The sequence below is a fragment of the Diadema setosum genome, chromosome 14 (assembly GCF_964275005.1).
Source record: "Diadema setosum chromosome 14, eeDiaSeto1, whole genome shotgun sequence".
Classification (NCBI taxonomy): Eukaryota; Metazoa; Echinodermata; class Echinoidea; order Diadematoida; family Diadematidae; genus Diadema; species Diadema setosum.
Genome location: NC_092698.1, coordinates 35,975,200 through 35,992,245, shown reverse-complemented (window position 1 = coordinate 35,992,245; position 17,046 = coordinate 35,975,200). Strand labels below are relative to the sequence as shown.

Here is a 17,046-nt window from a genome sequence, read left to right as displayed (position 1 = left end):
CTATACTCCCTAGGGAAATGGTAAAAACTATACCACGCTGGTGATTTTCGCGCCTTTTTTGCTTCGCGTCGCGACGCGAAATATTTCACGTGTAAATGAATGGGTATCGCAGCAAATTCGCTTCGCGAGAGATTTCATGTACAAATGAATGGGTATCGCGGCGCCTTCACTTCGCGAGAACCACAAGGCACGCATACACTCAATACGTGTAACGTTAGAGAGACTCAGAGAGACTCTTATAAAGCCCTCATTCTACCTAAAAAGATGATCATGGCATTGTATTACGTTACAACAGAGTAGGCGATATCGTAGATCTATAATCAGACAACAACAATAAGCAAGCCAGGGCTCTTCGACGTACCGTAGGCCTAGATCTTTTAACGTTGGTTAGGCCTCATTTGGCCCTGGTTTTGAAGATGCATGTCGTGACTCGTAGAGATTATACAATAGAAGATCGTTCAAAGGATTTGGTGCAATGTCTGAGAAAGTATGATCCCCTAACTACGGTATACTAGATTTGGGGTAGTGTCTATGCCTATATCCCAGTGTAGGACTGTCTAATTTTGGGGAGTGACCCACCCAAAAGATGTTGACAAACTGCAGTAGGCCTGCTTATGAGTTATACCATTATTTCTAACGTTAGCGCAAGTTAGATCTAGTTAAGCCTAGCGTTATGGTCGTTAGTTCTACCTGTTTAACAGTAGACCCTAGTTACCGTAATCTCATCCTAATAATTATTTTATAGAGTGTCTATAAAACGAGTTAGAGTCTAATGTTAGCTGTTTGCCGTACTGTACGTTAGAACACGAATCACACGAATTTACAGTGGCACTCGATGCTTAACTGCTAGAATTTTTCCAGTGCCTAATCTAACCTTAGACTCGCTGGGGAATCCTATCCAAATTTACAATGTATACTTGCATTTTTAACAGGAAATGATAGTCCATATTCATGTACAGACAGCTAGAAAGAAGACAGAAAACACAATCAACTGCAGCTCACAGTCACGGTCACATCGTTGATCAGCTCGAGCACGCACATATCACCGGCACCAACGTACGTACTTGTTGACGTGACAGATCGGATACTAGTAGGCGTATTGCATGTTTGAAGCGCGTAGTGAGTTTGCAGTTTGCGCATGTTTACCAGTGCTATCCTAGTACGTTTTAGCGGCTGAGCGCGCAGTTGTCTCTTCATAGTACGCGTACGCGCTGCCCTCCTGCTGCGCTGAACTGCTTTCTTCCCGAGCGTGAATGACTTGTCAATCTTCCCGAGCGTGAATGACTTGTCAATCTTCTTGAAAAGAGTAAAGCAAGATGCCCTAAAAAAAGGGGTAAATTACAGAATACCAGCAGTCGAATACTCTTAAATTCATTGGGAGGGATATAAAACAAATATACCAGGCCAATTTTTCGAGGCACCGGTTGAAACTATGTGCCTTCGGTGACTTCAGTAGCACTATTTTCTTCGGGGCTGCGCCCCTCAGAAAATAGTGCTACTGAAGTCACCTCATGCGCATAGTTTCAACCAGAGCCTCTCAGGCCTGGTATATTTGTATACTATCTGAGTTAACAAAGTCCAAGCCAAAGTTGAGCTGTCGATCAGAGTGGAGCGTTGTTCTTGTTGTTGACGTGGAGATCTTAGCCCGAGCGCGTATACATCGTGCGCGCGCACACACACACACACTCACAGGGTCCTACACTTTTATCTACACACAGAGTATTACTGTATGTACAGCACACGTTTACTGTCCTTCCGCGCTGACCAACTGTTTCAACTCTCCACTCGGAGGGAATTAACCAATCAGAAACGCGTATTCGCGGCAAACTGAAATCTCGTCAAAAATTAACTGTACGACGCAATGATTTATTCGATCACCTGACCCGTTCCAATAATCAGTCCACATGAAGTCATCATATTTCCATGGTATGATATTTCCTCTTTCATTTCATACCTCTTCGATTTTGGTCCACGTTTATTTCATTGTTCTAATGTACCCCCTAAGAAAAATGAAAAATATGCAAATTTTATGTTTTAAAATTTCCTTGTTCAGTATGTTTTATATGTCACAACCTTTCAAGTAGTCGGATGTCATCAAAGTACAACTTTTCAGCTTTTTATCGATGTATTAATCAGGAAGATTGGTAATGTCGTTTAGATTTACAGGGACTCTAAAAATATGGTCTTCCAGCTCATTACGTATTCATGTCCGCAAGGTCCATGCATACGCGTACGATAAATGAGAAGGCTTTTCAGGGTGTTGCGGTCTGACTGCTCGGTGTTTGCACAGTCGGCGCTCTGGCTGGGAACGTCGAGTGGCCGCGCGGCGTCGTCCGCTACATACAAGTACTAGCGTTTTTTTTTTGGAAACTGCTCTGCGGCTGGTTCGCTCTACTCTCTACACGGTAGTTACTTGATATGGAGGTGACATTTTTAGGAACCGCATCGGCGCATCCATCTCCATCTCGTGGTGTATCAGGCACCATTTTGCGAAGTGGTAAGTGATATCAAAATTTGGCAAGTGAACTGAAGAGTTCACGTCCACTGCGCAGAAAACAATCTCAACCAAAACGCTAGCTGGGATCTAGGGCGCGTTACATTTTGTCACAGTCCTATACTATCATATTTGTGTAGTGTAATGTCAGAACACTCCTTTCATTTTGTTTTCCTTGTTTCTAACTTTGATTCAGTATTCAGAATTTCCATCACTCGTAAATAAAGGATTCAGTGCCGTGAAAAGACAAACAAAAAAGCTACCAATTAAGACTGAAGTGCGTGACTAGTACTACTTTCAATTCTTTACCCATTGGGCATTGCTTTATAACTAACCAAAAACAGCTTAACAGTGATTCAGTGGCAATGCACTGACCACTGGCACTGACTTAGCACTATTTTATTTGGTTTGTAATAGTAGATATCCCGACTACAGTACAAGATACAGAACATGGCCAGTGCTACGTTTTAAATGTGTGTGTGTGTGTGGGGGGGGGGGGTGGGTAGGGGAGGTCAGTTTATATCTATGCCATGGCATATGGTACGTGCCACTTCTAAGGTTTCATCAGCTAACAAGCAAAAAAAAAAAAAAAAAAAAATGGCCTTCACGGCTTCAACCCAACTTCTGATCTACTGCCACTTTCGGGTTTCATCAGCCAACAAACGAAAAACAAAAAAACAAAAAAACAAATATCCTTATGGTACAACTTGCAATCTGCAAAAGTTTACTCTTTACAGTCTGCATTCTATTTTTTTTTTTTTTTTTTTCTGGTGCCACTTCCGGGGCAGGTCCTAAATAAAAAAATGTGGGGGGAGGGGGCAAAAGGGTTACACCCTATGTTAATGTATTCCTATGTATTGTGAAAAAAAAAAAAGTGCACTGGCCCTACAGATCGATCTTTCGGTTAATATAAATAATCTACTACACTGAGCCTAGCTAGGTCTTGAAGTGTTGATGATATGAAAAGATTCTTTATGAGATGTATTTGTACTAAAATTTCAGCAGCTAGTATTTCTTTTCTTTGGACAGATCAAGGGGTGTGGCTAGTGGACTGTGGAGAAGGCACACAGATCCAGCTTATGCGGAGCAAAGTCAAACCGGGGAGGCTCTGCAAGATTTTCATCACTCATCTCCACGGAGACCATTCTTTTGGGCTGCCTGGACTGCTGTGCACACTCAGCTCAGCCTATGTAGACCCAGAGGAGGGCAGGCGAAGGACAATTGATATATATGGGCCACAGGTTTGTATTAGAGTTTAAATTCATTACCGGTAGTTTGAATAAATCAGTAGATTTCTGCATGGGATTTCATTGTTTGTTTTTTTCTCCGAAGCATTTGGTTTGTGTTGGAGTTCTTCATTAGTTTGGAAAAATCAGTAGGCCTACCGGTAAGTTTCTGCATGGGATTTTGTTGTTTGTTTTTCTCCAAAGCATCTCATTTGTGGTTGGTAATCATTTTTCAGAAACAGAGCTATCCAATAGCAATGATGTATTTACTATTGCTTCGTCTGAACTTATAGATGTATCCTCCCCTCTGTCACTGCATGTATCACCCGTCTATGCACCAATGCATCAGCCCACATGCATATTCACACACACACACACACACACACACACACACTGACACACACACACACATACAAAAACTTCACGCTCTCCCTGCCTATCACATACACTCTGCTCATATTTCTGCATCTATAATCCAAAGGGACATGACATGACACAGCTTTGCATTTTCCCGCTCTTTCACTTCTCACTTCACAGTACTTTAAACCTATTACAAAACTCACCCAAGCATACAAAGTAGACCCCGTTTACAATGCAGGGCTGAGCCCTCCTTCATTTCAGTGTAAACGCGCAAAAGGCCAAATGCGAGGCCAAAATTGGCCGCGCATTTGGCCACGCTCTGGAGCTGGTCTCTTGAGCCGCGGCCGAGCCCGGCCTTTTCTCAGTGTAAACGCAAACTGGGCTAAATGCACGGCCAATTTTAGTCTGGCTTCCAGACCCTCTGCCCGTACTATTTCGCTATTCAGGATATCAACCCCCTCAACGTCGAAAACTAGTATACTAATAGTTTAAGGTGGTTTTGTCCTGCAAAGGATTTTTCCTTCGGCAAAGGCCTTTGCCCGAACGGCAACTTCGTTGCCACGGAATTCAGTTGGCAAAGGGTCTGAAAACCAGACTATACCAAATTGCGTTTGTTTACAAGCAGAGCGCCACTACGACAAAATATGGAAAGGTTTGAATTAAAAGCGCGGCAGAGCCCGGCAGTGTAAACGGACAAATTTGCGGGGCTCTGCCCCGCAATTGAGGCTTGGCTCGGCCGCGGCTCGACCCAGCCCCGCACTGTAAACGGGGTCCTAGATAACCATTTTCGTAATATGAATATTTGGTTATCAGTTTTTGTTTTCATAATGGCTTGTACAATTTTGTTGCTCCTGAGGACTTTATGCACCACTGTGTTGTACATCCTGAAAACCAAACCAGATATACATTTGTGGCCCTGGTGTTGAGCATAATGGGGCCACTATTATTGTATCAATTGATCACTACCAAACTGTAAATAAAATAGCGTTTATTTATCTTTAATTCAAGTTTTACTTACCTTCTTTTCTTACTCAAATGATAATGTGTTCCATTATCTAATTTATGCAGTCCCCATTGATTGGCTAGTGGAATAAAGCAAATGTATATTTGAAGGTTGATAGTAATAGATATTACAAGGTTTTCAACCTGTGAAACAATGTGTAAAGTCCTGAAAACAGATTCATGACTAATGATTGACATTGCTATGCAAAGTTTATCTCATATTTTCTTTGCTTGTTTGTTTATTTGTCTTTTGAACAGGGGTTGAGGAAGTACATTCGTGTGAGCCTTGAACTGTCTCGTTCAGAGCTGACATATTCATACACTGTTCATGAATTGAGAGTTGCTGACACGGAGTGGCCTGCAGACTGGGAAGTAAGACTAAGTTTTTAACCCTAATCAGGCCGGGCTTTTTTGGCTATGCTAAAACTGGGGGGGGGATTCCGCCGCCCCTCCCCCCCCCCCCCCCCGCCCCCCCCCCCCCCCCCCCGGTGGTGCGATTGCAACAAAATTTGGCATGTGTTAATTAATTAATTAAATATGCAAATTAAGCTCAAGATCATATTTTAGCCTAATTAAAAGCATTGAGTCTACTTTTTGGTCTGTAAATCTGTTTGGCATATTCAACAATTGTACATCACAAAAACTTCCAAAAGTCATTTAAATTCTTTTTATTGTTTTCAGAATTTCTTATGTATTCCTTCGTTTTTTAACTTTTGTGTTTTCTTTGTTTTTGTTGGAAATTGTCACTGACCACTTTTCTACCATAATTAGCATAAAATCAATCAATGAAAGTCACTAATTGTAAACATAATCAGGTTTTAATGACTTTCATGACAGAGCACTGTTTTCCATAGGAAATGTACACAAAATCACAAAGGTGTGCCCGTTTTGGCGCGACATGCCATTACAAAAATGGCTTCAAAAAAGTATGCGTGGACGTTGCAAATTTGGTCTCAAAAGTTGCGCGAGACTTGAACAAAGACAGTCAAGAACCCTGGCGACAAGGCCTTCTCGCATTACAGAATTATAGCGCGAAACGTCGAGGGAGGCGGATTCTGCCCCCACCCCCACTTTACCAGATTTTTGTAGTGATGCATCACATATCATAGCTTCAAGAAATAGGATAATAAGGCTACATCTTGACAAACATTTCCTTTAGAACAAGTATTGTTACAAATGTTTGCTTTCTTTCATCAACAATATTAAGTGGAACTTACTGTATGTACAGATGTACTAGCAAATTATATTGCTAGCTATTCACCCATAAATTTGAACCAAACTTCAGTGAAGAATTGGAATTTGCAAACCAAGCAATTACATGTGTAGATTATATTTCCTATGCAATGGGAGAGCAAAATAATGATATGTACAGTGTACATAGTGAATATATGTATAGTGTGTATGTTACTGATGAATTGACTGCTTGCTGGATTGAACAATGGGTACTGCATACTACAGTGAAACCCCGTTATAACGAGTTCGGTTATAACGAGGAACCGCTTATAACGAGGTGATCGCATCGGTCCCGTTTTCCTTTGCGTGTAAACCTATGGCAAAACGAATCGGTTATAACGAGTTCGGTTATAACGAGATTCCGGTTATAACGAGGACATTTTCGGCGCATCATGATAAAGAAAAACATAAGAAATTTGATCGGATATAACGAGGTACCATTTCTTGACTTGCCGCTTTTCAAACACGAGACAAATGAAATATTGAAAATCGAATTTATACGCTATCCATGCCTTTTTCCGGTTTTGCAGAGAACGGTTCCTTCCATGTTTTCTTTTAAACCACGCAAAAAAAAAAAAAAAAACCAACACATTAATACCATTCGATGTTCCTACTAAATTATTAAACATAATCACTCGATTTTCTTTTTCGCGAGGTCACACGCGTGCGTAATGTTATAGGTCAGACCACAGCGCAACAAGGGAAAAAATATAACGCACTCAAAAACTTTTCATGTAGAGACACTCGTGGCAAATATGGAAATTGGAATGCGTGTGCAACTCAACATTATATCCTTTCCATAGTCCCGACTTCCAGTTCTTTTGCTGATTAGCAAATACGAGTGTATGATTATAGCCGAAATAATTAATGAAATCGCGATCTCGCCTGGTGACAGTAGCGTAAAAATAGTTGAATAACGCAATCCTGTCGCAATTTTTTTAAGAACGGATGTATACAATGCGAAGGGATTTTCAGTAGATGATAAAGAACGCATCTTTAATCCTTTCGGGCGCAACGATAATACATTGTATGAGATTACAGCCGAAATGATCCATGAAATCATCGCATTCCCGCTGGGCACCAACAGCGTAAAATAACCTCGCAAGTTACGGTAAACGACGCACGAATGTTACTCTGAAATCATCGCGATCTCGCCGGATGACAGTAGCGTAAAAATAGTTGAATAATGCATGTTTAGCTACTTAATCGGTGTTCAGAAGAAACAAACGTATTTAACAATTTGAATAGATCTGGGCTTGTTCATTATCACAATTTTAACAACGCATTTCACAATGAAGATTTTTCTTTCTTTCAAAATGGTCTACGAGTAACAGATTTGCGTAAAAAGGATCACAACCTTCTAATTTCAATCCTGTCGTTTATTTTTCAAGCATGGATGTACAAAACGCGAAGAGATTTTCGGAAGAAAATGAACAACGCATCTTTAATCCCTTCGGATGCAACGAACATACATTATATAAGATTACAGCCGAAATGATTCATGAAATCATCGCATTCCCGCTGGGCACCAACAGCGTAAAAATACCCCGCAAGTTACGCTAAACGACGCACGAATGTTACTCTGAAATCATCGCGATCTCGACGGTTGACAGTAGCGTAAAAATAGTTGAATAACGCATGTTAAGCTACTTAGTCGGTGTTCAGAAAAAGAAACAAACGCATTAACAATTTGAATAGATCTGGGTTTGTTCATTATCACAATTTTAACAACGCATTTCACAATGAAGATTTTCTTTCTTTCAGAATGGTCTATGAGGAACAGATCTGCGTAAAAAGGATCACAACCTTCTAAATTCAATCCTGTCGCTTATTTTTCAAGAAGGGATGTACAAAACGCGAAGAGATTTTCGGAAGAAAATAAACAACGCATTTTAATCCTTTCGGGCGCAACGATCATACATTGTATAAGAATACAGCCGAAATGATTCATGAAATTATCGCATTCCCGCTTGACACCAACAGCGTAAAAATACCTCGCAAGTTACGGTAAACAACCCATTTTATACAATGATATTTTAATATAATATAGGCCTATACTTCTCAAGAACATAACGTGCACTATTATGCGAAGAGATTTTCGGAAGAAAAATAAAGAATTAACCTATTTCAACCCCGACTTTTTCGCCTAATTCACAAATAATTTCCCTTTATTCTCTCGATAATAATGATCCATAATTGTGTAATAACAACGCAAAGGACGTTCTTAACTTTCATTGTTGGGTATATTATGACGTCGTGCTTATGTTTTTCTTTGTTTTTGATGCGTACGATTATAACGAGGTACCGGTTATAACGAGGTAATATCGCCGCTCCCACGGACCTCGTTATAACGGGGTTTCACTGTATAACAGAAACCATTTTGTGTGTGTCATGTATAAAACAGCATTCATACAGAATTGGATATTGGAATTGGCACACCATGATATGCGCCATACTCTCTATGTGAATTACATCTACTTAATCTAAGCACACAAAAAGACTTCACCTACTACCGAAATGTGTTCTATGGACTGAAAGGTAATCACAGTTGAGTTAAATTTTGGGAATAAGTCACAGGATTAAAACAATATGGACCTTTATAAACTGACTAATGAAAATTTTTTTATCACAACTTCAAAAATGTTTCAATTTGGGGGGCATCAACCATGTATGAAACATATGATATTGACAATGAAATTGACAGTGAAAGCTGAAACTTCACCCCGCAGCTTATCCAACTGTTTGAAGTCTGTCTTTCTTTTCTTTTCTTTGTTTTGTGTGGCAATGCTAAATGCAGTCCTGGCACCCTTCCCATAATGCAGAGGAGACCCTTCATCCAAATGAGCAGCAGGGGCGAGATATTTCCGTGAATGAGGGAACCAGCACCTACCACCTGTAAGTCAATTATTCCTCATACAGTCCCTACAGAAGAGAAAAGTTGTTTGGCAGTACTCACTAACTAATGAGCTGAACTGTGCTTTTCAAATTTTTATTAATATGTATGTCTATGATACACATGCATTTCTTTTATGCCTCCGCCAACGAAGTGGCCGGAGGCATTATGTTTTCGGGTCGTCCGTCCGTCCGTACGTCCGTACGTCTGTACGTCGTCCCGTTTTGTTTTTGTCGATATCTCAAGAACCGTGGAGTGGTTTTGCATCAAACTTGGTATGAGGGTATATCCTGGGGGGATGATACTTTGTTTGGATTTTAGGGTCACGGGGTCAAAGGTCAAAGGTCACAGGTTATTTTGTGAAAAAAAAGGTTGAAATTTCATGTTTTTCTCCATATCTCGCAAATGTTTCAAGGTATCCTCATGGAACTTAGTATATATGCATGTACCGATGGGCAGTGATTTTCTAGGGAAGTTGGGGGTCATGGGTCAAATGTTAGGGGGTCAAAGGTCAAGGTCAACTCCTCAAAATATCACTACTTTCCTTATATTTATGCAATGCCTGAAGGATTTTTTTTTGACTTGATGTATGCATGTACAACCCAATATCAAGTCAAGTAAAAATCATCAGTTCCCCCAAATACCTGCACTCTGACATTTGAAAAATCATTCATCCAATTGAACCTAGTTCTACGAAAGTGAACATTCAGCACATTTGTGGCAAACCTGTCATTTTAATATTTTGCCAATTGTGTGAAACTGTCATCACACATTGTCAAGACATTGTACTATAGACCTATTAGGAGAACCATGCATTATGGCGGAGGTATACACCAGTCGCCGTAGCGACATTTCTAGTTTGTTTTGTATTCTCGTATGCCATGTACAGTACATGCATATATTTGACCGTGCATCACAAAACCAACAAAAAGTCGCACCACTTGATTTAACATGAGGAATCAAAAAGGTGAAACAAGTACTTTCTGATGGAGCTATTCTTCTACTTTATTCTTAAGTTTGGGATCAAAAAAGGAATGGATAAATGTGTTTTTAGCAGTTTTTCTACAACCCCTTTTTTGTAGACTAGTGTGATTAGGTGTGTCTCAGAGGCCCCCTTTTATTTCTTAAAAATCCTTTACACACTCTTCACTTTCAACTCCAATGAATTTTGAAAGGATAATGATACTGCTTTGAAAGTTGGCATTTATCATGGAGAGAATGTGTTAATACAGCATGCTGAATTTCAGCTTAATCTCATTATCCCTTTATTGTTGTTGCTTCGGTGGTTTATATCCTGTTCTTTGTCCCATTCATTGCACAGCCAGCGCGACTTGGTAGAGATTAAGCGCTTGAATAGACCCTGTACTTCAGAGCCTCTTTTCTCAGTTCACACTTTTCCAGAGTGTGTGCTTCCTTTCTAGTATTTAGATAGGTTAGGGGAGTCCATTTGAATTGAGTTATACATCATTTTAAAGCTTAGAGTCTGCTCTTTAGGAATCTGCCCTTAACTAAAAATCCATGTTTGGCGACTTTTTGTTGGTTTTGTGATGCAGGGTCACATGTATTTGTGTCAATGTATATTATGTCTGTGTATGCTTATGTGTATGGGTAGGTGTTCTAATATATCAGGGCTCAACAGTAACTTTTTTATCTCTGGTGGCCTATTTGGGCCACTAAAATCTTTCAATCTGAAATAAAAATAAATGTAAAGTCCATTTTGAATCTTAGTTGCCCAATCAAGCCAGCAAAAGATGACCTTTATGGAAATTTGGCGTCCCAACATCACTTTTTAGTGGCCTCGAAGCCACTGTGAGCTACATATGTGTATGTGTACTGGTATTGTGTATTATGTTATGTATAAATGTATAAGTTAGATAATCCATGTGCAAGTGTGTTCTGTCTGAGTGCCTACTATTTAATCTATTGTTGTGTTTCGTCTCTGTAGATTTGAGGATGATCATTTCACTATCTGGGCAGCTCCTCTTCGTCACAGGGTACCAAGCTTTGGTTATGCTTTCCATGAAAAGCCCCAGCCAGGCAGGTATCTATGCAGAAATAAAAAACATTAAATCAGAATTCATACATCTATGAGTGTGTCTTGAACATTGTGTTGTTGAATCATTTATTTTTTCTTTGCAATTTTTTCCCTATGTGTTTATTTTTATTTTGATGTTCTTTTAAGAAGTCAATTTGTATTTGCAATATTTCATAGAGAATCTGCTTTAGTATTTTACCAAGTCATTTATTACATTGTGTCTTGGGTAATGTAATTGTATTACTAAATTGGTAAATGAACACTGAAGAATATAATTTAGGTTTGCCAAATTGTGGATGGAAATGAAACATGGAGTATATCAATCACAACACTACAATTCTACAGCATGAAAAATACATGGTGCAGTAATTGTATAGCAGTGCGCCACATTGTTTTTCTTCTTGCGACTTTTAAAGTCAAATTTTACTATCTCACCAAGAAAAAGTTTGTGCACCACAACATTTTGCTCACCATGTGACTGTGCTGTGGTCACTGGCTTTCTGCAGGCTAGATCCGTCCATTTTACGGGCAAAAGGCATTCCGCCAGGCCCGCTTTACGCAAAACTCAAGTCAGGCCAAGACATCCAGGCCCCAGATGGAACCACCATCAGACCAGAAGATGCCGTAGGACCCCCTCGACCAGGCAGAAAAATAGGTTTGTGAGAAATCTGTCTTGACCAGTTATGACTAGAGAATGCTAAAAACTATCTGTTCTTGCTGCTCTGAGGGGCTTCAAACATAGTGAAACTGCTTCTCATATTTGGATTCATGTAATTGCTGTTGTAAGAGGCAAGGATTACAGGATTGATGCCAGTTATATCTGCCTTTACCATTGTTACATGTCTGACGGGTTACTGCTATATTGCCAAAATGAACAAAGATCTGAAATGCACTTGTGCAACCATATTCTAGTCAAAAAAGTTTGAATGAAGCCTTGAATGATTGACTATTTCTGGAAGAGAAATATGATGTGATGTCTAGGTCAATTTTTCAGATGTGTCTTATTCTTCATACGCAGAAGCTTGGTTGCTAGCAGTCTTTTCTTTCAGAGGGGTCAGTTTTCAAGACTTGGCAATTACGTGAACAACTGTCACTGCATAAATATGGAAAATTTGTGTTTAATTGTTGAGGATGACGTGATTAATATACATTATATCTTAGATACTTTAATTTGTGTGTTCTGTTGCTTTGTTTAAAATCGTTGTGATTATGTTTGTGCCATTGATCAATATACTGTGAAACACAATATTTTCACAGCATGAAATTTTCACAAATTGGAACCAATGGCCTTTTTCGCGGCATGAAATTTTTGCGAGTTGCCTCTATCATTCAATGTGTATAGTGTAGACAAGAACTTTCATGTGTATTTTAATTTTGAGAATCTTGGCTCTCGCGAAATTCACAAAATGAAAATGCAAACGAACATTCCTCGTTTAACAGTAGTGTCTCTCCAATAAAGGAAGGATATGATAACCCGTGCTCTGTTTTTTTCTCGAAAGTCATCCTTGGAGACACCAGTGATTCCTCCTGTATGATTCCTGTTGCCATGGAAACAGATCTTCTTGTGCATGAAGCCACATTGGCCAATGAGCATCAGGCTTTGTGTCTAGAAAGAGGTCATTCTACTCCAGGTATGATTGGTGGAATATTCCCATCTTCAAATTGGTTTTTAGTAACTACAGTGGACTCCCGTTATAACGAAGTCCTCGGGACCGGCAGTTTTCTTTGGTTATAACGAAATTTCGTTATAACCGAATGAATAAACAATAAAAATACATAGAGTTGATAATGTTGCGGCCCTAAATTTTATTTCATTGTAACCAGAATTTCGTTATAACCGTGTTGGTTATAACGGGAGTGCACTGTATATGCAATTTAAAAAAAAGTGTAAATATCAGTGTGACCTTCCAAATACTTTTGTTCCTTTAATAATCCCTGAAGCAAATGTTTCTTCACTTCAGTTTCATATGAAAGGTTAAGCATTACTTGGGCCATTTTTATGCCTCCGCCACGAAGTGGTGCCAGAGGCATTATGTTTTCGGGTTGTCCGTCCGTCCGTCCGTCCGGACGTCCGTCCGTCCGCTTTCGTTTACGCGATAACTTGAGTAATATTTACTGGAATTTTACCAAACTTGGTCCAAATATGAAGTATGATGGGGCAATTATTTGATTAGATTTTGGGTGAAATTGGCTAAAGGTCAAAGGTCAAAGGTCAAGGTCAAATCATGAAATTGTATCCGTTTACGCGATAACTCAAGACTGGGTGGAGCAAATTTCACCAAACTTTGTTGGAGGATGATGTATGATGGGACAATTACTTGATTAGTTTTTCAGTGAAATCGGACAAAGGTCAAAGGTCAAAGATCAAGGTCAAATCCTAAAATTTATCTTTTTACGTGATAACTCAAAACTGGATGAAGCAGCTTTCACCAAACTTGGTCCAAGGATGATGTGTGATGGGACAATTAGTTGAGTAGATTTTAGTGACATTGGCGAGAGGTCAAAGGTCAAAAGGTCAAGGTCAAATGCTACAAATGTTGCAATTTCCCCCATATCTATGCAATGCCCGAAGGTATTTTCTTGAAACTTGGTGTGGACATGTACTACTGCGTAAAGATTCTCCAGAGAGAGTTTCATGTCATAAGGTCAAAGGTCAAAAGGTCAAAGGTTGGGTGAAAATGTTGCAATATTACTTTTCTCGCAAATGGTTCGATGTATCTTCGTGGAACTTGGTACATATGCCTGTACTGTCTGGCAGGGATTATCTAGGGAATTTAGGGGTCATGGGTCAATAGTCAGGGGTCAAAGGTCAGGGTCAACTCCTCAAAATTGTACTGTTTCCCTCATATACTAGTATATGCAATGCTTGCATTATTAGTTTCAAAACTTAATACATGCATTACCTAATGGAGATTCTGCGGGAAATTTCCAGCCAGAAGGTCAAAGACCAAAGGTTAAGGGTCAAAGGCCAGGTTTCAATGCCCCCCCCCCCAAAAAAAAAAAAAAAAAAATCTGTTTTGTACCGTCATCACACTCTTTCTTCGTACCTTGGAAATTACTCAATACATAAACTTCCCAAAAATTCCCCAAATATGTGTACCTGCACTCTTAGAAAATTGTAGCAAACCCAGTTCAAAACATTTTTGACAAACCTGTCATTTCAATATTTTGCCAGTTATTTGAAACTATCATGGATCACACATTGTGAAGACATTGTACTATACGCCTATTGGGAGAATCATGCATTATGGCGGAGGCATCAGTCGCCATAGCGACATTTCTAGTTTTTTATTTATTTTTTTTTTTTTATGAGGTTTGTTTGTTTTATGTGCAGCATCTGGTAATGTGTAGGTGTCATTACAATGTCATTTTCTCTTTCCCACTTCTTTAGACTCAGATTTGTATGTTGTGCGTGCTTTATGTTAGATTTGTTTACTGTGTTGATGCTGACACAATTAGAAAGATGTGGGTAAAAATGTGTTTTGGATGTATTGATTTGTTATAGTAGTCTTGTAGCAGTTTAAAAAATGCAAATAACTTCCATTCGAATTCTGGTAAATCATCTGTTTAGAAAGCATGGCCGTAACAGAATATAAAACAGCTGGCAAAATGCTTTCCTTATAGATTCTTGCCATTTACATCCATTTCAACAACCACACCATATATTACATTGAAGATGAATACACTCACTGTTTATACAAAGTTTTACAAGCTAAACTCTTATGTGCAGTTTTATTTTCTCTTCATTTGTCTCACAGCAATGGCCGGAGAGTTCGCAGCCAAAGTAAAGTGTAAGCACCTAGTGCTTAGTCACTTCAGCCAGCGGTATTACCCTACATCTCACGAGACAAAGGTAAATTTGGTTCATTATTATGTTCTCATATCTAGTTCAGATTGCTGAGTTTATTCAGTTTTTATTTTGTGATGCACTCGTATCATTTAAAACTGTATGATGATATTTTGCAATATGAATTCATTGGATTTAAAACAAAGTAATATTTGAATAGTATAATTTATGTTTTATATGCTGTGTTTTAATTGACGAAATTATGTTATTCTTATGTCATTTTACTATGTATACACAATCATCGTTATTCAGCTACTCAGCTGCGAAGATGATTGAATGAACCATGAATTTAATTGAATTAAATTAAAGGAGACCTCCGGATGATTTTCAGATTTTTACATTCGAACAACTATAAATTAGTTATACTGAGAACAGAGTTTCAGGATTTATGATGATTGGGATGAAGAATAAGAATATTTTCAAAATTTAGAACAAATTGCAATGAACAAGGATGATGACATGGCAGAGTCACCGTAAGAATGCATGAGCTGGGGCTCAAGGAAGCGGAACAAAAGAAGAAGGCATGCATAGATTATACACAGGTGAACTCGCAAGCAAGCGGTATTGTAATGGAATTACGCTGCTACATTTTGGAAGTATGTGAACCTCCTATGTCATTATCCTTGTTCAGTGTAATTTGTTTGAGGTTTTTCAAATCATTGTTTCTCTGCTAAAGAACTACAATGAACTCCCCAAATCTATAAATGGAGGTATCGATTTATGTACTACATGATGTGAAATTATGAAAATCGTCCGGAATGTCCCTTTTTAAATTGCCCTATACTCTCTATATCTGTTTCATCAGTGCATTGGTATAGTCAATATTTATGCACCAGTACATTTGTTGTTGTTGTCATTATTTGGAAGCAGATTTGATTCATTTCCCTTTGTTCCTGTTCCCAGTATTGCTATGTTATTGAAATGTCAGTGTTACACTTTGTGTTCTCTGTAAGACAGATGTATTTATCAACACTACTTTTGCAGAGCGTTTTCATAATAGAAGGACATTGGCCGTGTGCTGGATCAGTGCATGTACCTGCAATTTGTTGTTGTTAATTTTTTGGGATGTCCGAGATATTGTGAAATGTAATGCATAATCCTGCTGAGCTATACCAATATAATACCAGTATATACTTACATATAAGTGGTGTGAGTGTGTATGTGTGTGTGTGTGTGTGTGTGTTTTACATATCATAGGCCATTATTTCTTCTTGTTTCTATCCCTCACAAGGAAGGAGAGGAGTCTGTCCAGAAACTCTTGGACCAGGCCCAGACAGCATTCCCAGGAGGAAAACTGACGGCAGCAGAGGACTTAATGACTATCCCAGTGCCTGCCATAAGTTGACCCATGTCACTGGACACAATGACAGTGAGACAGACCCCCCAGGGAGTGGAAGTAGAGTGAAAATAGGGACTTTTCGATTTCACCTCATGGACGTGGCCGTCGAGGAAATGATGTCATTTTAAGGAACTGCGCATGCTCAAGGTTCTCCAGCACATCCAATGCCAGAATCTCTAACACGTCTTCCAAGGATTTCCCGTCCCCCTAGATTCATGGCGAAATGACGTTTTCGCGTGGCGCAACCAGTCACCAGCCTGCTAGAGGGGACGGGGCCATGATGTCATAGCAGTATGTCGCGAATAGCGTGCACTGAAAAATCCAAATGGAATTTAGAATAGCTCTTATACGAGACTGGCGGCCACGTCCAAACAATTGAAAAGTCCTTAATACACCTTTAAAGACCTGGTAGGGTGGGGATTCATGGAGTAGGAAGGAGGGCCTGGTTCCGATATATTTGAGAATCCCTACAACATATTGTGTACAGCTTTATCACTGATCTTTAAGCAAGTACATACACAGCCAAGAGTCTGAATTGGAGTATACTGTTACTAATGATCATATGCTCTGCTGCACATATTCGCTGACCGATGCTGTTCGTCCCACGAATCGCAACG

At 39.4% G+C, this 17,046-nt stretch overlaps 1 protein-coding gene across 1 annotated transcript; it reads left to right on the top strand.

Annotated features, from left to right (window-relative positions):
• Window positions 1-2,367: 2,367 nt before the first annotated feature.
• Window positions 2,368-16,799, top strand: LOC140237874 (zinc phosphodiesterase ELAC protein 1-like). Its single transcript, XM_072317805.1, has 9 exons — window positions 2,368-2,497; window positions 3,524-3,735; window positions 5,341-5,454; window positions 9,113-9,210; window positions 11,154-11,249; window positions 11,750-11,898; window positions 12,743-12,874; window positions 15,002-15,096; window positions 16,322-16,799. Exons 1-9 carry the CDS (start codon window positions 2,419-2,421, stop codon window positions 16,433-16,435), a joined length of 1,089 nt encoding a protein of 362 aa, XP_072173906.1. The 5' UTR covers window positions 2,368-2,418; the 3' UTR covers window positions 16,436-16,799.
• Window positions 16,800-17,046: the final 247 nt, after the last annotated feature.